The sequence below is a fragment of the Prionailurus viverrinus genome, chromosome B2, assembly GCF_022837055.1.
Source record: "Prionailurus viverrinus isolate Anna chromosome B2, UM_Priviv_1.0, whole genome shotgun sequence".
NCBI lineage: Eukaryota > Metazoa > Chordata > Mammalia > Carnivora > Felidae > Prionailurus > Prionailurus viverrinus.
Genome location: NC_062565.1, coordinates 62,374,447 through 62,401,292, shown reverse-complemented (window position 1 = coordinate 62,401,292; position 26,846 = coordinate 62,374,447). Strand labels below are relative to the sequence as shown.

General features: G+C 36.7%; 1 protein-coding gene across 3 annotated transcripts in view; it reads right to left on the bottom strand.

The window, feature by feature from the left end:
• ADGRB3 (adhesion G protein-coupled receptor B3) overlaps positions 1-26,846 on the bottom strand; it is a 724,938-nt gene that overhangs the window by 387,810 nt on the left and 310,282 nt on the right. For all 3 annotated transcript variants that reach the window (XM_047860848.1, XM_047860847.1, XM_047860849.1), the window contains 2 exons: positions 15,981-16,145; positions 15,368-15,532 (listed from right to left, as the gene is read on the bottom strand). In XM_047860848.1, coding sequence (XP_047716804.1) covers positions 15,368-15,532; positions 15,981-16,145 — 330 coding nt within the window. The remainder of the gene's footprint in view (positions 1-15,367; positions 15,533-15,980; positions 16,146-26,846) is intronic.

Here is a 26,846-nt window from a genome sequence, read left to right as displayed (position 1 = left end):
CCAGAAACTTCTGCTCTTCCTGGGGTGGGGATTGGACAAAATGGACAAAGTGGTTCCCAGCTTGCCAACCTCCATGATCAGTGTGGAAGTGGGTGGTTGCATGTGCTTGGCTGGTGGTAATGGCTGCTTCCCTTAATTTATTTTTCTGTTACTTCTATTCTTGCAGTATTGGAGGAGGGAGCCCTTGTAGGGGGCTGTCCCTATTTCCACCTGAGTTATACCATGTTTTTGTGACATTTTTAAAAAAAATTATTATTTTATGTTTTTGATTTATGGTGACTCCACCTGTATTCATCACCACCACTCCCAAGCCCGACTCTGGCAAATCCTATTCTTGGATCCTAGGAAAGGGCCAGGCTAGCCTCAGCCCCCCTGCCTCCAGTGGAGCTGGAGGGAACAATTTCAGGAGTGTGGAGTGACGGACTGGTGGACAGGCTAACATTGGTGCCTGCAGGGTCTCACAGGCAGCCACAGAAGGGTTTAACAAAAGATCATGATTCAATTTTTAATTTTAAGAACATCAGTTTGCTTTCCCTGGGTAAAAGAGATGGGAGAGCACTAGGTGGGACAAGACAACTGAAGAGGCTAATGCAGTGCTTCAGCATTGAAGTGACAGTAGCTTTAGGTAGGATGTTTGGACTAAAGATGAAGAAAAGGCGGATACAAGATAAATTTAGAAAGTAGTATACAAAATGATGGGAGAATGAGGGACTAAGGAGTTAAGGATGATGCCTGCTTTCTGAACTAAAGAACTGGATATTAAGTGGAACTATTTATTCCCTAGTATCTTCTACCTTTAATCCAATTTTCATGCCACATTAACAAAGTAATCTCCAAAATGAAGCTTAATCCCATAACTTGCTGCTTAAAACCTTTCCATGGTTCTCCAGTACTGACAGGATAAAGATAACTATGCTTTCTGTGATAAAAAAAAAACAAAAAAAACAAAAAAAAACAAACCCTTCTAGCAAGCTCTAAGTTAGCATTTCAGTTATCGTTCATATTTATTCTCCTATGCATCAGCCACACAGAATTAACTGTCATCTTCCAAATATTCTACACCAGGTCACATTCTCCTGTGTTTCTGTAAATGTCAACCAAAACTACTACAGAAATATGAAAAAGAGGAAAATCATAATAAATGTTAAAACTGACAAACTACATCATGCATAGTTTATTACATAACTGAATTCTGTGTAAAACAACTAATCTATTTTTAATAAAGATATAGCAGTAATTAATCTAATAATACCATTACACTTAATTACTATTTTTTGTTCCATCTATACACCCAACTTCTGTTCATTATCTTCCTCAATAACTCTTCATTTGTAACCTTTCATTTTCACTTCACTTGTACTTTTTTCTGTTTTTCAATGTTTTGAACTCCAATTTTCTTTAGTTCCATTGATGAAATTTGAAATACATTTCATAAAATGGGGTGCGATAGCATTCAGGCTTTCTTTCTGATTTAATCTTGACACAAACCAATGAAGAAGCAATCTGCACCCTAGACTTCTTCATCCCCCTGTTGTGGTTTCAGAAAGCTTTTCTTTTCTATTGTTTCTTTTCTATTGTTATTCTGCCAAAAATTAGCCTCCTTCCCTTAGCCCTTCCCCCACAGTCTTCTGTGTGGTCAGAAACTCTGGTAATTGCAAGAATTAACCACTAGATGGCAGGGGTGGGCCAATAGGGTGAAATGTTTACTGGACTCGCAGCTGAAACCGAAGAGGTTCAAAATTAAGGTGGGCAGAAGTAGTAACTGTCAGCTGGGGAATATGGGTCAGACATTCATTTTTTTTTTAAAGGTATAATACTTGGGAAAAATAAAATTTCTTCTCTCCCAGGAAATACGACGTTTAGTGATAAAACAAGCCTCAGCTACAAGGCTCTTCAATCTAGCCTCTTACCTCAGCTCACACCCTCTCCACCTTCAGCCCCCCACCCCCCTCAGCTACACTGACCCCTTTGATGCTTCCTTCTCCAGTACTCCAGGAAGGCTCCAACCTCAGAGCTTGTACGCTTGCCCTTTCTTTCTAGATATCCCTACCTCTGCTCCCCAAATGCCTGCATGGTTTGTGTCTTCACTGCCTTTAACCTTTACTGAAATCTTACCTTCTCCGGGATTTCCTGACTCCTCTCAAACACTCTTAAGCATTCCTTTGTTTTACTCTTCCCCCAAAGGCTTGTTCCTTATAACTTCTACGTTTTTTCCCCTAGCTTTCTTATTTTACAGTGTTATTATTATTATTGTTTTGTTTGCTTGTTTATTTATTTATTGCCTTCTCCTGCTAGAGTGTGTGCATCATGAAGACAATAATTTTTCTGTTTTGTTTCATTCCTAGGGCACAGAGTACTTACAAATCTCGCAAATGATAGGTAGATACCTATGAACACACACATATATTTTAAGCCAAAATTACCAAATACTTTCAAAAGATCTGTTGTTTCCATACCTCAGTAGTTAAGATGACAGAAAACGAGGATGATTCTACAAATTACTGAGGACAGTGTGTGTGTGTGTGTGTGTGTGTGTATAAGTAGACCAGCAGTAAGTAGGAATGTTCATTTAGGAAAAGTAAGAGAGGGAGTTAGCTATACAGTTTTCCTAAAAATTAGCCAAACTGGGTTTCCAGGGTGCTGGGTATTGACAAAAGTTGACTTTATAGGGCTGTGTCTGACTTGGTAAGAGTCCATGGGACCCAGTCCAGAATCCCCCAGTGTGTTCTATATATATCCTAACTAGTTCAGAAAGAAGCTGATTAACCTTTTTTTCAACCACAGCCCTCAATTACTAATACTCATTTACTTAAGACAATCGGTATGGTCTACTTCAACCAAACCAAAAAAACAAAAACAAACAAACAAACAAAATCACAGTTATTTTGAAACCTAGAAAGGTCAACAAACTTTGCTTTTCTCCACCATAAATTTATAAAGCCTTGGAGACACTGTGCTCCTTGTAGATGGAAACACAGTACACAAATAATAAGAAAGGAAGATGACAGATTTGCAAATTTGCAGGATTTTCAGCCTTTTAGTAGTAGTGTCAAATCCCACATCTGCTGTAAATATTCTTTTTTAATTAAAACAAATTTAATGTTTTATTTATTTTTGAGACAGAGAGACAGATCATGAGCAGGGGAGGGAGGGGCAGAGAGAGAGGGAGACGCAGATTACAAAGCAGGCTCCAGCCTCTGAGCTGTCAGCACAGAGCCCAACATGGGGCTCGAACCCACAAAACTGTGAGATCATGACCTGAGCCAAAGTTGGACGCTTAACCACTGAGCCAGGCACCCCTCTTTTTTAATTTTTAAAAAATATTTATATTTGAGTGACAGAGACAGAGTTTGAATGGGGGAGACACAGAGAGAGAGGGAGACAGAAGCTGAAGCAGGCTCTAGGCTCTCCGCTGTAAGCACAGAGCCTGATGCAGGGCTTGAACACACAAACCGTGAGATCATGATCTGAGCTGAAGTCAGATTCTAACTGACTGAGTCTCCCAGGTGCCCCTGCTTTAAATATTTTCTCAAAGGTGATTTGGCATTCTTTGAAGATGGTATCTTTAAAAAGTTTAGTTCAGAAAATAGGTGTATTTATGGTCATACCAAGAGCAAAACAGCCTAGGTATTAATAAAAATTTATTTTCTTCCATCTTAGGTTTATGAAGCCCCCAGTAGTAGGAAAATTTCTGAACTCTCTTCAGTGCCCATTATGGAATTCATTAATTCTACAGATATTTACTGAACACTCATAATGTCCCAATCCCCTTGTAAAACGCCGCACATAAAAAGAATGAACAAGAATAGTCAGGGTCTCCCAACTCCCAAGATGGTGAGGGAGATAATAAGTGGAGAAATTATAATACAGCAGGATGTCCACTATGATCTGAGAAGTTCTGGCTCCTCTAGGAGTACTATGGGGGAGAGTATGTCAGTGGAAGACTTCCAGAAGTGATGTCCAAGTTGAAGTGTAAAGGATAAGTAAGAGTTGGCCAATGAGGAAAGGAAAAGTGTGCCTTGGGAACCACAGGTCAGAAGACCCAGGGGGCAAGGAGAAACTTGTTGTATCCAGCATTTCAGAATGGCTAGAGTATAAAGTTGGGGATGAGTAGAAGTGAGTAATTACTAGAGGGAGAGGGGTGATAAATAATAAGATAAACTAGGAGTTTGAACTTAAGGGCAAGGCAAGTTTGTTATTGTGTTCTGAATGCTATACATGCAGTTTGGGGAATGGACTGAAGGAAGGTGAGACTGAAGGCAGGAGGGCCTGTGACAACCTAAACGCAATAATCAGGGAAGGGGTGTGGCATCACAGGAAATGGCAACTGGAAGTAGGTGGATTCAAAAATCTATTTAAGATGTAGGATGGTCTCAGCAACATGGCTGGGTGTAGGAGGCGAGGAAGTAAGAGAAATAAAAGATGAAACTCAGGTCTCCAGGAAGAGTACCTGCTGTGCTACAGCGTCAGTTAGAGCACACGAGGAAGACAGGGCTTGGGAGAGAAGATGCTGAAAACAGTTCTGAGTTTGATATATCTGAGCACATTTGATATTGTCACAAAGGCATTTGGTGTATGAAACTAAAGGTCAGGAGAAAAACATAAGCGAAAGAGAGAGATTTGTGTTAAGTTTTGTTTTCCTGTTTAATGCTACCTATGCATATTTTGTGAATTATACATAGGGGTACCTGGGTGACTCGGCTGGTTAAGCTTAAGCATCTGACTCTTGACTTCGGCTCAGGTCACGATCTTGCGGTTCATGGGATCAAGCCTGCAAGTGCGGAGCCTGCTTGGGATTTTCTCCCTCTCTCTCTGCCCCTCCCCTGCTGTCTCTCTCTCTCTCTCTCTCTCTCTCTCTCTCTCTGTTTCAAAATAAATAAATAAACATTTTTTTTTTAGAAAAGAAAATACATAATTAGTACACATAACTCTCTGTGCTCAAAATAAAAACATTATTGTAGGGCCATATGAAGGATTCTTGTTTTTTATGCCTTAGCAAAATGGAACAGCAACTCTGTTCATCAGCTGAAAGATCCCACCGCCTGCTATGACTAGTGCAAAGATATACAAACCCATTTGTAAGATACAACTGTACTTGAAGTCACAAGTATGTAGTTAGCATGCTGTCTTAAAACAAGGTAGCAATTACCTAGTGATTAGCTGTTAATCTGTCTATTCAAACTGATTTTCTGTCTCTTAAAAATAGCAAAATTATACAGGGCTTAAATCAATTTGATGTGGAAAATTAGTTTTCACCCCTATGCTAGAATTTCAGCATTAAAGAGAAATTGATTCTACACTGTAGAGTTGGCATGCAGGGGGGAAAAAAAAGAAAGAAAGAAAAGAAAAAGAAAAAACATGTGCTATAAATGACCCCAATTTCAAATTTCACTTGCTGGCAATTCATTAATTCTTATGTTTTGGGAATTCCCCATGCTGGGGATGCAGAGGTGAATGAGATAGATCCGGTCCCTGTGCTCACACAGTTTACAGCTCTCATTTCAGCAAGGGAACCCACTCAAGTGAAGAATTCATGGTGCTGCTAGGGTCTGAGGGAAAAAGAAAGGCATTTATCAAATGTGTTTTGTAACAGCATTCCTCACACAGAAATGGTTTTTATCAGTGTCGAGTTGAAAGAACTTACAATTACAACAGCAATATGTACATATCATCGTGACTTAGGCACTCTTCTAAGTGCATTACATTTTTAATTCATTTCATTCTCATCATAAGAATGAGGTAGATAAACATATTACTCTCTTTTTAAACGCGAGGAAACCAAGGCATAGAGAAATCACTAGGCAAGGAGGTGGTAGGTAGACCTATGTCAATCAAACAAGTCTCTCAGTCCATTCTCTGGGAATCTTACACTGTCTCCAAGCATCTGTTGTAGTGGTAAACAAGGTATTTAAATATTTTGAAAAAAGTGTATCTCTAAATCTTGAAGGTAGCAAACTGCACACTTTATTTCATTTATTATTTTAAAGATTTTACTTTTAAGTAATCTCTAAACCCAACGTTCAACTCAAACTTCCAACCTGAGATCAAGAGTTTGTCAGGCGTCCCAGCAAAGCGCAAGCTTTAAATTCATGAGCAGACAGTGCGTGTTGCACTGCCTGTTCAAGGACTAGATAGTGTTTATACATACATACCTAGGAAAAAATCTGATTAACTTAGTTTTAGTCCTCTATTTCAACTTAGTGGACAAGGTCACTCTAGTTTGAACCTGTTAACAAGATTACTAGTAATAATAAAAAGAGAGCTAACTTTAATTGAAAGGATTAATTCTAAGTAACTATTTACTAGCTTTAAGTGAGGCAAAGTTTTATATTGGGGTATGCTCGATGTTTCCAGCTAGAGAATTGCATTTACTTGCCTTTTTATATGATCTTAGGAACTGTTGATAAGGGTGCTTCATAGCTTTTTCCTCGTCGTTGCACATGTAGAAAATGAAAACATTTGGAGGCACACTAGGGTAATGGGCAAGGCTACTCTAGGCTAGGCTAGAGACTGCCCGCCACAGCCTCCTCCTGTCAGCTGCCCTGAGGCCTTAGGAATCCCTATTTGAGTATATCTGGGACCAATCCTAGCCTGACAGGTGGCTATGGGACTGCCTTGAGGAGCTCTGACCTAAAAGTATTAGCAGGGCTGAGATTGGGAGAAATTGAATAACTTGCTATAAATACACATATTTTTCTTAATTCTAACATCTCAATGATTTATTTCTAAAGAAGGAGGTCTCATGCCACAAACTCTACTATTCAAATTCTACTTAGGTAAACTAACAGAATTTTGAAAGAGTAAAATGATTATAAAAGGTAAGGCGTTATGATCATAGTCATTTTGAATGTTTTATTCAGATGCTTTTATACAAATTGTTGTATTTTGAATTGCATATTTTACTTTATACAAATAGTTCAGTAACAATGTTTATGATATGGAATGAAAACTTCAAAGGGGCATATGTTTAATGGCCTACATTCAACTAGGTTCAAAGCAGAGGAGGGGATTTGGGAATCTGAAAACAGTTAATTCTATAGATATAGATAATATAGATAATTCATTTGTAAATGATCTGGAATTCTAGCTAAGAGATATAATAACATATATAATAATACAATATAATAATAATATATAGTAAGGGAAGCACAAAGCAAGCCTATAGAGATTCAAAGAAGAAAGCACTCATACAATTGTAGAAGAAATAAGAATGATTAAAGAAGTAGACAACTTTTGGTGGATTGGATGCCCAAGATATTCCCATGGAGTAACAGCAGGTAAAGAAGAAGGGGAACAGGGACCCTATAGGAGCCCAGGTGAATAAGTAAGAGTAAGGAGAGAATATGTGTCCCCACACCCAGGAACCAGGTACTAGATCTGTTATGCTATGTATATGTTACAACCTATAAATGAGTAGACGGTGATGACCTTGGAAAGCTAATAAACTGATAGATTGAGATACTATATTACCAGGGATTGCAATAAGCACTGAACTGGGCAAGTAATGAGTAGCCACAGCTTTTTTTTGTTTGTTTTTTAGCAAGTGAGTCACATGACTAAGGTCATGAAAAGGGGAGAATAATCAGATGAACTTGTGTGGAAGAGTTTAGAAAAGGTGATTGTTGTAGTAATATGGGTAATGGAGAAAGAGGGCCTGGAATGCTATTTAATAATTCTAATTACCTATATAGCATTGTATCATTTCATACTTGACACAATCCCCTGAGACACATATCATTAGCCCCATTTTACATATGAGGACACTGAGGCCCAAAGCCAGACTTTGACTCCCCTGCGGGGGCACTTTATCCACAATGCTCCTTCCTACTAGTAGGCAGTGTTCAGGGAAACAGAAAGCAGGCCCACTGAGGAAAGATTTGATGGAGATGGAATCCATCACTAGGAAAGGTAAGAATTAGAAATTACTTTAGATGAGGGGTGCCTGGGTGGCTCAGTTGCTTTAGCATCTGACTCTTGATTTCAGTGCAGGTCATGATCTCGCGATTCATGGGTTTGAGCCCCGCAGCAGGCTCCTCACTCTCAGTGTGGAGCCTGCTTGGTATTCTCTCCCCTTCTCTCTCTGCCCCTCCCCCATCACTCTCAAAATAAATAAATAAACTTACAAAAAAGTACTTCAGATGACAAGAAGGATTTGGTGGTCAGACAAAAACGTTCTCCTGCTGACACGGAGAATGATTTGATACCCCAATTGGAAAGGTCTGTCAGGTATTTGCAATAAATTAGGCATAGAGATGCAAATTTGTGGGTGCTTCTCACAAGTGATAGCTGAAGAGAGAGAGCAACCAAAGAGCACCAGGAGCACGATCGATGATCGATCGTAGGGTCATTCCCAAATCAGGACATATAAGGAGTGGATGAGAAATGTCAAGGACTAATTAAGGTTCAGTGTCTTAGTAAACATTGAACCCAAAGAGCAGTTTTACTAATTGCTTGAATTTTATTAATCTAGAAATAATTAAGTGGTTCCTAATATACATTTATTTTTACTATAAAAACAATGTGGGATGAAAGGAAGAAACAAAAACATAGTAAAAAGTGTTGCTTAAAATTTCTGTTTCAGTTTGAGAATGATCAACATATTGCCAGATAGTCCTAAATTGGACAACGTAGGAGAATATAGGATTACAGTAAATTGCTTTTTAGGTTTCTACCGTGACAGAAGCTATGAGAGTTTTCCCAAAGTCTCATCTGATGAGCAACCTGATAAGACAGATTATGACAATAATTTTCTCCATAGCAACAGGTTTGAATAATGGATACATGGTACTATCTGGTGTACACATTGATTATTTTAGACCCCAGTGGTTCTTTTTTAATTCTGCCTATAAAATTTAGCTGATTTGTTGCAGAACTGCAGACTGGAGTAGGTAATAAAACCCATGTTTTTCAGAAGGATTGGATACTTTCTTAGATATTTATTAAGCAATAGGTGATCTCTCTTGCCTATGGAGTATCTTCAAGTTCTAATTTATTTCCCTGCTCTTTAGAATGTATCAGAGGTGACTTAACAAGAACAAATAGAACACTGAGATGAAAGAAGTCAATACTTAGTGCCATCTACTGTCAACACTGAACTCAGTGTTTTTTTTTTTAGGTAAATGAACACTTGGGTGCAACATTGCTGTGTCCAAAAATCTTCTGTGCAGACATTTGCCTTAAATGTTGGAAACTGAACAGGTATTAATATAATTCCTTATAGGATATACACATAGCATTTGGAAGAAAATAATAAAAATTCTAATGGAGTAGGGGTGTTAAATAGTGTTAAATACACTGTTAGTGATTACCCTTGTGGTTTGGAATGAAAAGGGAGAGTAGGTGCCAATTCGTATGTGAATATTTCAATACAGAGAAGTATATATTTTTTCTCTTTAGAAATGTAAATTTTACCTTACATATTTGGGTTTCTAATCATGATTACATTTAGCTTTAAAAATGTGGTGGTCCACACAATGTAGAAGGCTAACTTGTTAAACTTGTCGCTAACAAAGATAAATGTGGTGATAGTGATTGATTCAACACTTCTCCAAACTGGAACTGAGTAAAGAATAAGTCAATGTGAGCCAAGACCTCGTCCTGCTCTCTGATACTTGTCCCCCACCCCACATACTATATACCTGTGCATATATTATATAGTAGCTAATAACCTTGAAGGATAAGAGGCAGTGAAAATGAACTCCTGGGGCACCTGGGTGTCTCAGTCGGTTGAGCGTCCGACTTCGGCTCAGGTCATGATCTCAGTTTGTGGGTTCAAGCCCCGCATCAGGCTCTGTGCTGACCGCTTGCTCAGAGCCTGGAGCCTGCTTTAGATTCTGTGTCTCCTTTTCTCTCTGCCCCTCCCCCACTAATGCTTTGTCTCACTCTGTTTCTCAAAAATAAATAAATGTAAAAAAATAAAATAAAAACATTAAAGAAAATGAACTTCTGCACAGGAAGAGAGCTGCTGGGATGGCAGCATTACAGATCTGTGTCCTGGAAGTGCACAGCTTTATAGCAAATGTGTTCAAACAACTTTATATCAAGTTGTTTCTTCTGCTCCCCATGAAACAGGAACAATAGCAATTGGAGAACTGAAAGTCAAAAAATGACTAAATCATCCTTTTTTGTCCACAGTGATTAGTTAATAGCCCTATTTTTTAAGTGACAACTATAAAGAGATCTTATTTTGGTTGAAGAATGAGTTGGCTAGGGAGATTTGAAATGGATTGCCTGTATTAATTGATTACAGGAACCATCCCCTCATCATTTAGGAAGTGATATAAACAAAATAAAATTCTACAGTCTTGTTCAAGAGATATCTCAATTTTGACCAGTGTAGCTGAGGCAGAGGACTGTTTTCCACTTTATGGTAATTTTATCATCTAATATCTATTTATTTATTTATTTATTTATTTATTTATTTATTATTTACTTATTTTTGCTACAGGCAGTGTTTGGGTAATCTGCAAAGGGTAATCTGCAGTATCATCGATATCACTTGAGAGTTTGTTAGAAATGCAGATTCACAGGCCCATATTATATCTACTGAATCTGATTCTCTGGAAGTTAGGCTTAGGAAACTGTGTTTTGTTTTTAGTATTATCTTTTTAATGTTTATTTATTTTTGAGACAGAGATAGAGACAGACGAGTGGGGGAGGGGCATAAAGAGAAGGAGACAAAGAATCTGAAGCAGGCTTCAGGCTCTGAGCTGTCAGCACAGAGCTCAATGTGGGGCTTGAACCAGAAACTGAGAGATCATGACCTGAGCCAAAGTCAGCTGCTTAACTGACTGAGTTACCCAGGGACCCAGGAATCTGTGTTTTAACAAGCTCTCTGGATGATACTTAGATCTGTTAAAATTTGAAAACACAAGACTGGATAATGAGGAAAGGCACTCAAAGAAGTCAGAAAGCTTAGAGTAAGCAAACTTTGTGATTCCTTCTTCCCACCAAAGCTGAATTAAAAGAAAATCACTTAGAAAGCAAATGAAAGTCTCTCTTGTCTCTAGAGAAGACATAATCCCATTGGACAGCAATGTTACAAAGATAAGGAACAGTCGTTTGCAGAATGGCATTTCTCCTAAGTGGGGAGGGGGCTTATAGTTACGGTATTACAGGGCATAAATTTTTTTTAATGTTTATTTATTTTTGACAGAGAGAGAGACAGAGAGACAGAGAGACAGAGAGACAGAGAGACAGAGCATGAGTGGGGGAGGGGCAGAGAGAGAGGGAGACACAGAATCCAAAGCAGGCTCCAGGCTCTGAGCTGTCAGCACAGAGCCCAACGCAGGGCTCCAACTCACAGACTGCGAGATCATGACCTTAGCCGAAGTCGGATGCTCAAAGGACTGAGCCAACCAGGCGGGGGCATAAATTCTAATACGAATGCATTACAATGTTCAATACAAGTTTGGGATTACAAACATTACTGCTGACTTCCTTTGGTATGAATACTTAGAGTTAAATATCACAATAATTGCTACATCTCTGATCTAAGTTATTAGACCACAGTACATAAATGTACTGTGTACATATTTCCCAAGTTTTTCTCAGCACATTCAACCTATGGGCTTCACTCATCACTTGCAGACAAAACACTGGTAACTCCAAAAAAGAGCATTTTATGGACAAATAAAGTATAACTTCTACCTGTGAATGGTAGATCCCAACTAGCATTACCCTTAATGACTAAAGAATAATAGATCTAAGAACTGGACCTAGAAATAGCCATCCCCTCCCCTGGGAACGGAGCAAGGAGGTCCCCAGGAAGCCTGAAAGTTTACATAGGCCAATCCACCAGTAACATCAGTAACATCTGCCTTCGGAATGATATTAACCAGAAATATCGGAAATATTGGGGAAAAACACAAAAGCTAAAAATAGTTTTCATATTGTAGCAATAAAAAATCAGAGAAGCTATTACCTTTCAACTGTTTTAACCCTCAAAGTCTGGGGATGTACAATGAGATTAAGATCAATGAAATCACTAGTTGGTGAATTGGACCAATTTAAAAATTAACCAACTTAATTGTCACTCTGTAGCTACTCTATTCCTCAGCTAACAGTATTTAAAATATACATATGTAATTTTTTCATCCCTCTAAGTCTCTTTCCTTATGAAGACAAAAACATTATCTTATTTTTGGTAATGATGCTCTTTTTAATTTTTTTTAATGTTTATTTATTTTTGAGAGAGAGAGAGAGAGAGCGCGGGGGGGAAGGGGCAGAGAGAGAAAGAGACACAGAATCCAAAGCAGGTTACAGGTTCTGAGCTGTCAGCACAGAGCCTGACACGGGGCTTGAACTCACGAACCATGAGATCATGACCTAAGCCAAGTCGGATGCTTAACCAACTGAGCCACCCAGGTGCCCCGTGATGCTCTTTTTAATACGTGTATTTTATGTATTTACTAGTAAAAAAAAATCGTATTCTCTTTGGGAAAATATTTTTCATTTTCCATTTTTAGTAGACATCATAACAGCTTTTGATTAAATCCAGATGATTAATCATTATTTTCATTAATTATCCAGACAAAGATGTGCGTACATTATACTTCTACTTCCTGACAACAGAGGGTCTCTTGGCAAACTTGATTAATTTGTTTTGCATCCAAATTAACTGAAGCATAAAAATGAATACTAGTAATTTCCAGCAATCTGAAGAAAAATTAAAGATAAACAGTAGGAAAAATAATAGTAGAAAAAAACACATTGTTTTACAAGAAACATTTGTTAAGGCTTTGTCATTGACAAAAAGAAAAAAAATGCCTTAGTAACTGTTGAGAAAATATGAAAGTTTTCTCAATTTATATTGTTAATATTTAATTTTGGAGCAATATAATGGTGGAAATCAGGAGTGCTTCTTATCATTTTGAATTCATATGGCCTCAAGATTTAACAAAACTAACTTTAGATCTTTTTTAAGCTCTAAAAAGCTAACAGATCATTACTCTTAGAGTCCAGTATGCTGGACACAAAAATAATGTATATTGACCATAGGGAAGCAATTGTGCAGAGTTGGAATGCCAATATAGAAATCAAATCCACTATGGAAAACTTAGTTATTTATTTACAATCCTGCTCTCTTGACAAAATAATGTGGGAATGAGGGGATTGCACGTAGAACAGACAAAGGATAAATAGAAAGGAAATCTTCCTTTATTTTGATAAAAACACTCTATACAGATGCAGAGGTATATTTGAAGTTAATAGTCATATATAATTTTTGAGGTATAACTCTGATTTGTATAAAGGTACCAGTTTAAGATATTTTCAAAAGCCTCACTCATATATTCATTTATTTTACCCCTGTATAACCACTAATTTGTGAACTAGTTAGCTGATTTCAATACTTCATTTTAATTAGAAAACATTATTGCGGCACCTAGGTGGCTCAGTCAGTTGACCTGGGATCTCGGCTCACTTCACGATCTCATGGTTCGTGGGTTTGAGCCACAGGTCAGACTTTGCACTGACAGCATATTCTCTCTCTCTCTGCCCCTCTCTGCCCTCAAAAACAAATAAACATTAAAAAAAATTTCTTTAAGGATACATTATTTATACACTTGGAGGTAATTTCAAGAGATTTCAAATTACATTATTGAAAAGAGTAAAATGAAAATGCTAAGCTTAATACCATATACGTGTGTGTGCACATATACACACATATATATAAAATATAAAATACTATAATTTTATATAATAATTTTTCAACCTGCCTTAAATCATGAAGCCAGCAGACAAACCAAGTGTATAAGGTATACTATCTTTTTTGTAAATAGATATGTAAAATGTTTTTCAAACAGCAGGTGGCAATCTTTGTAAATGTGATTGCAGCAACAACATTTTTAACTGTACATATGCAGATGAAAGACGGTTTTAAATGGCCGGTTAAGATCCTTGGCATATTCACAATAGTTTAGATAACTTCAAATATTAAAAGGGTCTTATTTAATCATGTCTTACTGTTCTAATGAAATTTCTTTTTGGGCAAATAAGTGTTTTGTTTAATGTTTCTTAATTCTTATGGAGCACAGGTGGAATTTCACATTACTAATCTTGTATAGGTATCCCTAATAAAATTCTACTTGGTGGTTATCACTTATCATTCTGAATTCAGGTGGTCTTAAGAATTAACAAAGATAATTTTAGATCTTTTCTAAGCTCTAAAAAAATCCTACTGACATATTGTTACTCTTAGAACCCAGTTTCTATTGGTATTAGTGTTGAACTGTGAGAAGTCTTTAGAATTCTAACTATGGAGAAAAACAAAGCTTTGACTCATGGATATCTCTTAGAATGCCTTGTTTGTTTGTTTTTTCCCCAAACTGATGCAGTCACATTTGGAAATCCATTGCTTTCTGAACTGAAAAGGAACCTTAAACAGCTGAACTCTCCACACCTATTGGAACTAGATGGCCAGAGAGATAAGCTAGCTTGCCCACAAGGCATTACTAGCAGAAAGTGCCTCTAATAGGGTCTTCAAATTCTTTTAAGTTTTCAGCACTTCCTTTATATACAGCTATGAAACTTAAAAATTTCATCCTATCATCTTTTTAGTATGTTTATAATAATTTTGTCTATGGTATCATTCTAAAATCCTGATTTTCAATTATTTATTGAGTCCTCAGTATGTCAATAATATTTTATGTAATGTATGCACAATTAGGAAGGAGCCTTTGTTGTAAAAATGGTCTATTAAAATATATGATCAGTAATCTGGGCAATTGTTGACTTTTCATTTTTTTCTATCCTTATTTGTAAAATCCTTTAATGTAGTAACATTTCCATTCTTTCACCACTAATTAAGACCTTATGTTTTCATTTTAAAATGCATTCCTCCTAGCAGAAAATGGGACAACCAGGGCAAGTTAATGGGGATGCCCAAAGTCCTACATGGGGATGGATTAACAGAGAAATTTAAAAGTTTCTGAATTTCAAACATCATCTCTTTATTTTCTCAGTCAGCTATCTAACACTTATGTCTTTCTACTTCTATCATAAATAATCTAAGGCAACTGGTTTTGTGTTCTCAGTCAACAAATACTTCAAGAACATAGTGAAAAATATAGTACCCCAAACTAATTTAAATCCTGTCTAGCCACGTTATTGTTCAACTGGGCTTCCTTTGTATAATCACATTTTTCTATGTGCTATTACAGCAAATAATTAAAAAACTCATGGAGGCAACAGTCTATGACACATAAACAGAGGAAACCTCATACATACATTACAGAAACAAGTAAACTGCCACTTATCATTAGCAATCCTTCAACTGAGCAATTATTGCCCTTAATGACAATATTTTTAATCCTTTTTTTTAAGGTAACAAAATATTTCCATTGGGATAAACTCAGTTCATTCTCACCAGGACATCGTTGCTCACTGCATCTTCTCACTTCTTCACCTGTTCCTTCACATTGCTGTCCTGTTATTGCTGCACCCTGACAAGTCCTTATTCGCCTTTCCCAGCCGCCATCACAGGACTTGGAACATCCACTCCAATGACCCCACTGATTCCACTGACCATTGGCTGAAAGAAATGCATCGTGGTCAATGGCAGTAGCCTACTGAAACTGTTTTAAGAATTTTGAAATCTGAGGACCATTACTGTCTGTTCATTTTTTATTAAGCTACCACAACAAACAAGCTGTATTCAAATATTTGGCTTGCTAGTCAAATATAGAGCACTGTGATTAACATAAGTTTATATAAATTTTTCAGAATCTTCAAATGGACATTGAAACTTGTAAAAAGGACAAGTTCAGTGCTAAGCTTCATCAACTTAATTTGTATTTAATCTAAGAATCTCCAGAATTTTGTTGCTTCATGAGTATGGCATACAGTAGAATTAGCTCTGGTACAAGTGGTATCATTTACCAGAAATACAGAATCATCTAATTGTCCCATGATTGTCTGGCACGGTCCTGCCACATTTTATAAATGGCAGACATTCTTTAAATGTAGTGATCAGGCCTCACCTGTACACTCAGGGTTATAGCACTCTCTGCTTTCTGCCCATGGCCCTCTGCATTCAGAGCCCCCATGAGCTGCTGCAGTACACTGCCGGCTTCTCTGCTGGGTCCCATTCGAGCATGTCACTGAGCACTGACTCCATGAACTCCACTCTTGCCACTGCCCATCGACTGCCAAAGCAGAAAGAGACAGTGTAAGGAGATGGTCCAATAGAGAGAGCTGTCCAGAAAGTATAAATTAAAATTAACCTTGGAGATGAATCTCAACCAGGAAACTCTAAGTGAATACAATGGAAAGTCACATTGGCATTAGATTTTATTATTACCCCCCCAAACTATTATTACCTTATTTTCTCATTTCTATTTCCTTCTATGTATCCAGTTTCTCTTTTGAGCCACTATTGCTTCAAAAATATTTATTGATTACTCAACAATGAGAGATCTCGAGCTAGGAGATGAGTACACAGAACAGTGAATAAAATAAATCCTGACCAATAACTCATAGAGCTCATGTTTTAAAGAAGGAATGAAACAACTAACTAAAAGCTAAATAAATTAATTATATAGCATTGTCTCAAAGGATAATTTCAAGACACTGTAAGAGTTTGCAGGGCCTGAGGAGTCTTCTTTGACAAAGTGAAGTTTCAGGCAAGCCTTGAAGAATGAGAAATAACATGACAGATGTTATGAGAAACAGGGAAATAAAAGAATAGGAATCCTACCCTCAAAAAATTTGTAATTTAGTAGAAGAATCATATTATGCACACGAATACATAAATAAAAGGTTAAAAGCAGTAACATCTTAACATGGCACATAAAGTAAATTATCACATCTACTTAGGGATAATTATGTTAGATTGATATGGTGAGATCTGGATAATTCAGACAAAGGAGACAGCACCCACAAAGGCATAATCCTATAGACCATAAAATACAAGTGAGCAAAGAATCAGGCAAAAATATTTATCCAATTTAGAATGCATAAACTAGGGGCGCCTGGGTGGCGTAGTTGGTTAAGCGCCCGACTTCAGCCAGGTCATGATCTCGCGGTCCGTGAGTTCGAGCCCCGCTTCGGGCTCTGTGCTGACAGCTCGGAGCCTGGAGCCTGTTTCCAATTCTGTGTCTCCCTCTCTCTCTGCCCCTCCCCCGTTCATGCTCTGTCTCTCTCTGTCCCAAAAATAAATAAAAACATTGAAAAAAATTTTAAAAAAATAGAATGCATAAACTAGAATATAAGTATTATAAATGCACTGGTATATGACTGTCTGCTTTTTTCTCCATATCATTCCATGGTTCTTAGTTTCATTTCAGTGAGAGAGAATTCATAAATCCAAAACTCCAACATAAGATAATACTGCGGTGAAAACTCATCCACCCATCCAAACAAACAAAAAAGACTGGCAGAATATGAGTAAGTATTGTCAACCTAATTTCAGGCCTTGCAGGTAGCTATTAAAAAAGAAGATTATTTAATAGGTATCTACCTGTACTTAATAAACCCCTTGTGAGATTAAAAATCATGAAATACCAATTTAATCATCCCATTCATGTAATTTTAGCCTTTCACTTCATTAAAAGTATCTGATACAATCCTACTGGCTATGTAGTCCATTTGCCAGACAAAAAAAGAAAAGGCTAGTGAATCAATGGAATGTTATAAATTACCCATTTCCTCTCTATTTTGGCTTTAAAGATGAGTGCATTTCTCACTTCAGAAGTTTGCTTTTCAAAGATAGTATCTCTTGAGCTTGCATTATGAGCTCTCACTATACTAGGCATTCCTAGAAGAGTTTACAAAAATAAGATTTGTATCTGCACCTTATCATCTTTTGGGAAAAGAATGTACAGGTATTCAAATTTGTGACAATATTCAGAAAGCAACACATAAACAAAGACAAATTAGAGGATTTCAACCTGACTGAAAGCTGAGTGACTAGAATAAAGGAGTATGTGATGTCCTTGAGAATTCTGGTTTGAGGTAAACTTGTAGTTATCTTTATTTTTTAAATGAATGTAACAGTTACAGATTCACTGGCAAAGAAGAGAGGATAAGTCTTTCCAGCTAAGAAGATGTGGAGTCAGGTATGAGCAAATCAAAGGTGGAAATCAGAGAGAAGATAATTTGGCAGGGTGTTGTATTATCGGTGAGGAATAAGAAAAGACCTTGCTGAGATTAGGAAAAATGAGAATATTTGTGAAGTGTTTTGCTCAATAGGGTTTTCCTAAAAGAAGACTTTGCACCACCATTAGTAAATAAATAAATAAATAAATAAAGTAAGTAAGTAAGTAAGTAAAAACATTTTATTTTTTTTTTTCAACGTTTATTTATTTTTTTGGGACAGAGAGAGACAGAGCATGAACGGGGGAGGAGCAGAGAGAGAGGGAGACACAGAATCAGAAACAGGCTCCAGGCTCTGAGCCATCAGCCCAGAGCCCGACGTGGGGCTCGAACTCACGGACCGCGAGATCGTGACCTAGCTGAAGTCAGACGCTTAACCGACTGCGCCACCCAGGCGCCCCAATAAAAACATTTTAAATTCATACATTTGTAGTATTATTCATTCAGTCCTTTCTGCCAATGTACACATTCTGTTTTGGTTGAAGTTCAAGAATGGGTTAACATTAAACTTTTGAGGGACTTTTTGAGGTTCAACACAACCAAACACATCAACAAAACATATATTTTAGATAGGTACAGTTTTGCTCATAAAGTTAGTTACAGAAAAGAAATAGCAATGAAACTGAAGTCATATCAAGTGGATGTTTTCACACTGAAAACTAGTTCCTTTTACTGAACATTATCTGCACCATTATGAAAGACCTGATTTGACAAAGTGACTGAGAAAAAAGAGGAAAACCCAATATTCCTTTGGAATGTTAAGTCAAATTTATTGGGAAAATGGAAAATTGAGAAGTTAGAACCAGAGAGATACGTCAATTTAGTTTAAAGCATTAGACAACAGACATACACATGAAAGAATTTCTTTTAGTGCCAAGTGTGGGACATTGTTTTACTTAATTTTTTTTTCAGTTTGATACCCTTAAATTAAAAAAAAATAATTTAATTGTGTTCTTTTTAGGGACATCAAACTCAACACCTTTCAGGAAATGGTAGAGTTATTTTACCAAATTGGGAAAAAGTTGAGGATTTTGAGAGGTGGAAATTAAGAGTTTTGTGTTAGACATTTAGCCATTTTTTTAAAATTTTTTTTAACGTTTATTTATTTTTTTTTTTTTGAGACAGAGAGAGAGACAGAGCATGAATGGGGGAGGGTCAGAGAGAGGAAGACATAGAATCTGAAACAGACTCCAGGCTCTGAGCTGTCAGCACAGAGCCCGACGCAGGGCTCGGACTCACGGACAGCGAGATCATGACCTGAGCTGAAGTCGACCGCCCAACCGACTGAGCCACCCAGGTGCCCCGACATTTAGCCATTTCTAAGAAGGACATATGTATTATATTTTAGGTATAAATGTCAAGATATTTAAAAATAAAAACCATTCACCATATGATCTATTTTATATTTATTTTTATAACCACTTATCTAAGTACTACAAGAAATGAAGTCGCTGCCTTTTTTGTTTTTATCGGATGCTTTACTGGGAATCTTTCATCCCTCATTCAGGTTTCCTTTCCACTTGGGTGAGTATGGAGGCGGCAGAGAAAACCAGCCCTTTTCCCCACCACCCACCTGCCCCTGTATACCACAGACTTCCAGTATTTTTAAGAGATACACTCCAGAAGCACTGCAAATCCACAAACTTGAAAATACTTCAAAGTTTCTTTCTAAAATTGTGTTCCTACTGAACGATGATTAACATCTTATTCGGTCAGAAAAGAGGTCTCAATAATTAGAGAAAATGTAAACACTCCAAACCTCTCCCTGGAGTCCTCTAATTCACTCATAGGTAAAGGAACAAAGAAAGTACACTGTGACACTGCTAGACTCTGGGAAAACTGTAGTGATAAAGACCCACCAAGCTGTCTTCTCACGGAACATATAGTCTGAGAGGGGAGTGAAGACAGATGATAAACAAGTAAATAAATGAGTGAATAAGAGAGTTTTAGCCAGAAGTGTCATAAAGACAATGTGATGAAAGAGGACAACGTGTTAGGGTATGCTCAGCCATGCCTCTCAGAAAAACAAAACAAAACAAAACAAAACAAAAACCCACATATTAGAGCGGAGTCCTGAGTCATTAACAGGAGCCGGAAATGTGAAGATCTGTGAAAATCTTTACACAGGTACAAAGTCCTGAGGCCAAGAAAATTTTGTGTATTCCAGAAAAGAGAAAAGGCAAGGGCTTCTGGGGATCACAAAAAGGGGGGGGGGAGTGGCAGGAGATGGGCTCGACAGTGTGCAGAAGCCAAATCCACGGGGCCCTCCAGTCCTTGTGACCAGGTCATATCAGAAGCCATGAGAGGATTTGAAAGTAGAGAAATGATGTGATGTAATTTATACCTTAATATTTAATTTTGGAGTTGTGATGATAATGGATTGTACAGGGCAAGCTTCAGTCTTGTGAGATAGTAGGGGACTATGCTGTAGCCCAGACAGAGGTGACAGTAGCTTAGATTATAGTGCCATCAGCCATCAAGCAGATGAACTTGTGGTGCTGTCTAGATGTACAGCTGATAGGTTGGCAGTGGAGCATAGTAAAACAGAGAATCCTGGTCGACTTTCAGATTTCTGGCTTACTGAAACAGGTAAATGGTGGACCCTTATGCTGAACTGTATTAGACTAGGATTCAAACACATCAGGGGGTATATAGCCCTGATATCAAAATATCTATTTTGAATATGTTGAATTTGTGACACCATTATAGTCATAATGCAGGGGGTCCTATATCACATTACCCCTGTTTAAAATTAGGCCTCCCAAAAGTACTTGAAATGTAATCATCCCTCCTCTCTTTTCTTTTTTTGGAACACTGTTTGGTAAATATTGCATTAAATTATGCAATTTCTTCTATAATATGTAGCTCAGTTAAGAACACCTTCTTAGGCTTTTTCCATTTCTCTTCATTTCCATCATAAGCATTTGCAGTACATTTTTTTGTAGTGTTATTTTTCAATTTAGAAACTCCAATTGCCTATTATTTTATGAGCTATCCTACAAAGGTGACTAAGAATAGAGAATAATAAGGCTGTGTTTTGAAGCTGGGAGAGTGCTGAGAGATCAGCCTGTCTTACCATCATGCAGTGTGCTTCCTTATACAACAATGTCACCCTGGGGACAGTTAAAGTTTCGCTTCAGCAATGTGATACATTACTAGATTTTCTGGACCCAGAATAATTAAAATTGCAAAGTCTAAATTGCTAGATTCCTGGGGTTTACTTTGTTATATGAACTTCCTCCTGCCATATATAGAGAGTTGCTATTGTGTTCACCTGGAAGAAAATCCTGTTTCCCACATACAGAGGCCAAATTAAATTCTGCGATACATTTTAATGAAAATACCGTGTTTCACTATATTTTCACATCCTTACCAATAACTGCTGACAATTATAATAGGTTGGAGAACAATAACCACAAGATAAAGTCATGACTATTTTGGATAATAAAACTATCATTTTGGCAACTGTTTGGGGTTGATTATTGCTGATTAATGAAGCTATCTATATTTGGGGAGAAGAATTCTACCTTGTGGTATAAGATTTAGTAATGGTAAATTTGGAAAACTCCAATTTTTATTGAGTTGGGAGTTACCTAGGGAACTGGAAAGACCCCTGGAGTGTATAAGACTGAAATGTCACAAGCCAACCTCTTGCTTTGGGCATATGCTAGAGAGCATAAACTTGGTTCCCATTTGCTATTTTCAAATAAATCACAAAAAGGGAAAAAAAAATGAAGTATCATTTAAAAAATTAAAATTAAAAATAGAAGCAAATTATCATGGTAAGGTCAACAAGAATAAACAAATAGTTGGGAAGTAAGTTAAGAGAAAGTTTACACGAGAAAAAAAATTAAATAACAAAAGAAGGCAAGCCAGGATTAATAAAGACACAATTTTTAACAGTCTCATAAGCTAATACTGAAAGATCACTAGAGTAATGCTAAAAATTTGAAATGACACAAAATGAATACAACAGCCATACAACAGACTAGAAGGTTAAGAAGACAAAAATGTAAATTAATTAAAAAACAGGTTAATGAGATAGCATTTGAACTACAAATTATAACATTCTCATGCAGAGACAACCAGGGACTTTTGAACCAAGGTCAGACAAATGTTTAGCATCTTCCCACTGATTGCCCTCACTGAAAGGATTCCCTGCAGAGGGACTGTGGGCAGATGACCCTCTCATAGATTCATAGATGCTGAGGAATCAAACTTTAGGTCAACAGGATACTGAAGCCTCTTGCTCTAGATAACACACATACTTGGGTCTAGCTGTGTTCCTGAGGACTTATCCTTGGGTGATTCTTTCATTCTTCTTACGGTTTGCAAAAGACTATGAATATATCTGAAAAATACAACCTGACAGGATCTCTCTGGGAGGTTCTGGATTCACAGGAATGCATTTCTTACATGCAGGACTGACCAACCAGTGTGACACAGCCCAGCCCCACAGACTGGCTTGAGCCCTTATACATGTACTTCTCCCTAGTACAAACCAGGCAGAAGTAATCTGTATGGGCCAAGGTCAGGTCACCCCAAAATATGCCACTTTGGTATGTTGATTATTTTAAATAAAAGTTACTTAAAAAAAGAATACTATGCCCCTCCCCTTGTCTCCAGAAAGCATAAAGTAAATCTCCCATGTGAGAGGTATCCTCTCTATACTAGGAGGTAAAGAGACATTCCTTACTACCAGAAATAGGGAGTTTAGAGCCTAGAAGGCTAGATAAATAATTCTTTGTTACTTTTTTCTAATTTACTACCCCAGCCCAAATTCTATTTAGAATTCCTTATTGACTAAAGCTCCCAAACTTAAATTTTCTTTGTCCTGTCAATTCCTCACAGATTTATTGTCTCTGTCTAAGAAGTATAGAAACTTCCTGCCTTGGTCATTTCTTTAGGACTCGATTTCATTATTGGGCCTCTGTGTACATGTAATAAAACTTTGAGTTTTTAATTCTTAAACCAGCTGGAAAACCTTGGAGGGTAGAAGGGAAAATGTAAAGTCCTCCTGTCCATAAGAAACAAAAACTATTATAATGTTCTGAATTTATTTCACCCATTTCTTCTAAATCCTTTACTTTTAAAGTAATATTATCATAAAAATCATTATACTTTTCAAGATTCTGTCACCTAATTTTAATCATTTAACAATCCTCTAATATAGCAGAATAATGAATGCTGGCTCCATTTTACAAATAAGAAAATTGAGAGACAGAGAAGATGAATACATTGCTTAAGTAAATACTTGTAATTAAAGATTGGGACTGAATCTTAATCCATGTCTTATGAATTCCAGACCACTGTGGTTGCCACTGAATCATTTAATTCATACATACTTATATATATTTCAGCCTATAAATGAAAACTAATTGTCAATAATTCTTTCATTTCTTTTAGTCTTCAATCTATTACTCAATTATTATCCCCATTCTCTTTATTATTTGCACTTTACTATACAAATTATATCAGAATGAGAATTGTCACAACTGAAACAAAGAAGACCAGACTTGACATCTTCAACTACTGACAGAGGGAAATATTTTAACTATTACTCCAAAGTAACATAGTATAAAGAAAATCACTATTAACCTTGAGGCTTTGGACTAAGAATTTAAGATTTTATTTTTCCATAAAAAACTTAACTTTGGAGAAGGTTCTAATTTTATTTTGGGTACACACATCTATATAATTTTAGTGGAGAGCCTACCTAAGAAAGGTGAACATTCCATCAAGTCCAACACTTATCTTTCTGCATTTGAATAATAATAAAAAATCAAAAACATTAAAAACAGAAGCATGTAGTGATTAAATCACACTAGAGGAGGAATCACCATCAAGGTGATATCCAGGAACTGGTCTGACACTTATAGCTAGACTCAGTGCTGTTAGCAGCTTTCTTGGTGCTCATAGCAAGTCTGTGAATCTAAAACCAGTACAAAGAACATTAACAGTAGACAAGGTCATTCTGAGACTGTGATAAAGTGAGATAAAATGAAACATGGTCACAGTGCAACCCACAAAGTTCTAGACATTCTCTTCTCTCAGCTAATATGACTGACTACCACTTCTTCACCAATTACAGCAAGTTTTCCCTCTTCCTGGATTATTTATTAAGGTACGTAATAATAGAATTCTCCCCCATTCCTGACAGTTTGAAATCCAGAGCAAAGTCCCACTTCCTAAAACCTTCCTTGAAATCATCCCAAACAAGCCCAAACTCTTAGTAAGTCTTTCTAACTCTTCCTGAGATGTCCACAGTTCCCTATATTAATTTTTCCTTAGTACCAAGAGTAACAAATTAAACTTGTTCAAGTACAAGTGTCATACAAATGGACTTTGACTATATATAGGGCACTGACAGAATAATAACTGATACTTGTACACCATCTGCTGTCTACCAAGTTGGTTCCTTTACAGCATCACACAAGGTCCTCTCACAGTCTTGTGAAGTGGGTATACTATTGTTCCTGTCTTATAGAAGAAGAGACTAATGATCGGGGGAGTAACACAGATATTAAAAGGTGATACCTAAATTTAAATATGTGTTCTCTTGTGAAAGTCCAAGTTCCACTACACTACATCTATGTATTATTAAATAGACCCAGAAGATGCCATATAATTTTTAGGGGGGATGAGAACTAAAAATTTGGATATGTCTATATCAATAAAATCCATTCAATAGAAATGTATTAGATATGGCTGGTACAAAGTTGCACAAAGAGATAAATAAGCAATGAAAACAAATTTCCTTGTATACACTAATTAGTACTATACTGAATTTGATGCTCAATTAGGGATTGCAATGAAAATTCAGAGAAAAGAAAAAAAAAACATGGGTTAGATTGCCAGAAGTTCTAAGTTTTATGAGATAAGAAAAATAGACCAAAATACAGACATACACATACATACACACACCCTTCCATAGATGACATTTAATTATTAGAATAGATGAGAAAAGGAGGGAAAAGGGGTCACATTATTTTATAGCCAATGAATGAGTCATAATGAATCCCTTTTGTTGCTCTATGCCTCTTGCCCACCTCCCTCCACCACCAGTATCTGTTCTTAGACATGATACACAAATTAGTAACTGATAACTCACACTAGGATATATCATATCTACCTTTTCCTTTCTTTCTTCTCTCCCTATATGAATTCCAGGTAGACAGCTTTCCCTCACCTCAAAAGAAGTGAGAGAAAGGTGGACATTGACTAAGGAAAGTACCTGGTGAAAATAGGATATCATCTCCTTTGAAGCTGATATAAAAAATTTGCAAAGTAAAACATAATTCATTATTTGATGTGATCAACACACATCATAGTATCCACTTCATTATAGTGGTTATATGTATTTCTTAAAAACATGATGCTGGAATGCTGATATGACATGATCCAAAACTAAAATATCACTGCCCATTATCCTACGACACATGGTCAGATCTTGGAAAGGTGGTGAGTGGAGACCCAATTTGTTGTTTCAATTGTTTCTTCTGTTCTCTTCTGGTCTTCACCTGACAATTGGCCTAGCCAAGGGGAACCAAGGGTCGGTCTTGGCTCACTTTCTTCATTACTGATACATGACCTATCACAGCCTTATACCTTAAGATGGTGTCTCTAGGATCTCAGGTTGGATGGCTACTAGAAATATAGTTTGAAATCACTGAGTTCTCAAATTATCACCTTTCATTGAGGTTGAGTATTTATATGTGTTTTTCAGAACTGCATTCAACTTTCAAATGCTTATGTCTGTATCCTCTGAAGAGATTGCAAATTTCTTGAGATTCTTCTTCTCAGTAGTGTCTTGCATCTTGTTGACACATGATGATGCTTTTATATATAATGAAGGCACCTGAGTTTAGCTATAAGACAGTTCTAAGGAGAATTCCAAATTTTTGCACCAAATAAATCCTACATATTTCAAAGACATAATGTCAAAATGTTCAGTAAAGTATAAAATCTTTTTTTAAATAATAGCCATTAGAATTCCCTTTGAAACAGTAGGGAAACTGGGATACAACATGGTATGAGTTTTACATCTTTTAAGATATAACTAAGTTTAAGAATGGAAATAATAGGAATCAGAAACAACACATAATAAATTTATTAAGTACCCAATATGGATCCATAATGCTCACGTATAAGAGAATATGAGCTAGGCCAGATTTACAAATAATACAAACATACCTTCCAAAATTTAAAGACCTTCACAAAAGAAAGACCTAATTTTAATGGCACTAAAGTGATTCCAATGACAGAGTGATGCTGCTAAAACACAACTAGCTTGAAAACACTTGTTTACTACTCAGTGATGAAGCAACAACTGTATCAACTTAGAATAATATGAGTTTTCTTATCTGAATTCTCACAACTTAGCATCCCTATCTACTGACCCCCAAACATTTTACTCCTAGAAAAGCTCATGGAAAGTAGACTACAAGAAACATAGTTAATAACATTTTAACTGATCAGTGTCTTTTTTCTTTATACCTCTGGGATTAGCTGAGGTAAAAGATGTAATAAAAACTAATACATTAAAAAAGAATCTATAGTTAACTATTAATTTTCATTTCCCCACATTACCTATTTTTTCACATTCCATGGACAAATAACAATGAACTATAATTGACTTTCTGTAAATGTCATAGCTTAGCAGTTAAATACCTAAAATTTGTATAAGCTGGCCCAAATCTTCAGGAAAAAAACAGTACATAAATATATTTGTATGTGTCCATATGCTTGTCTGT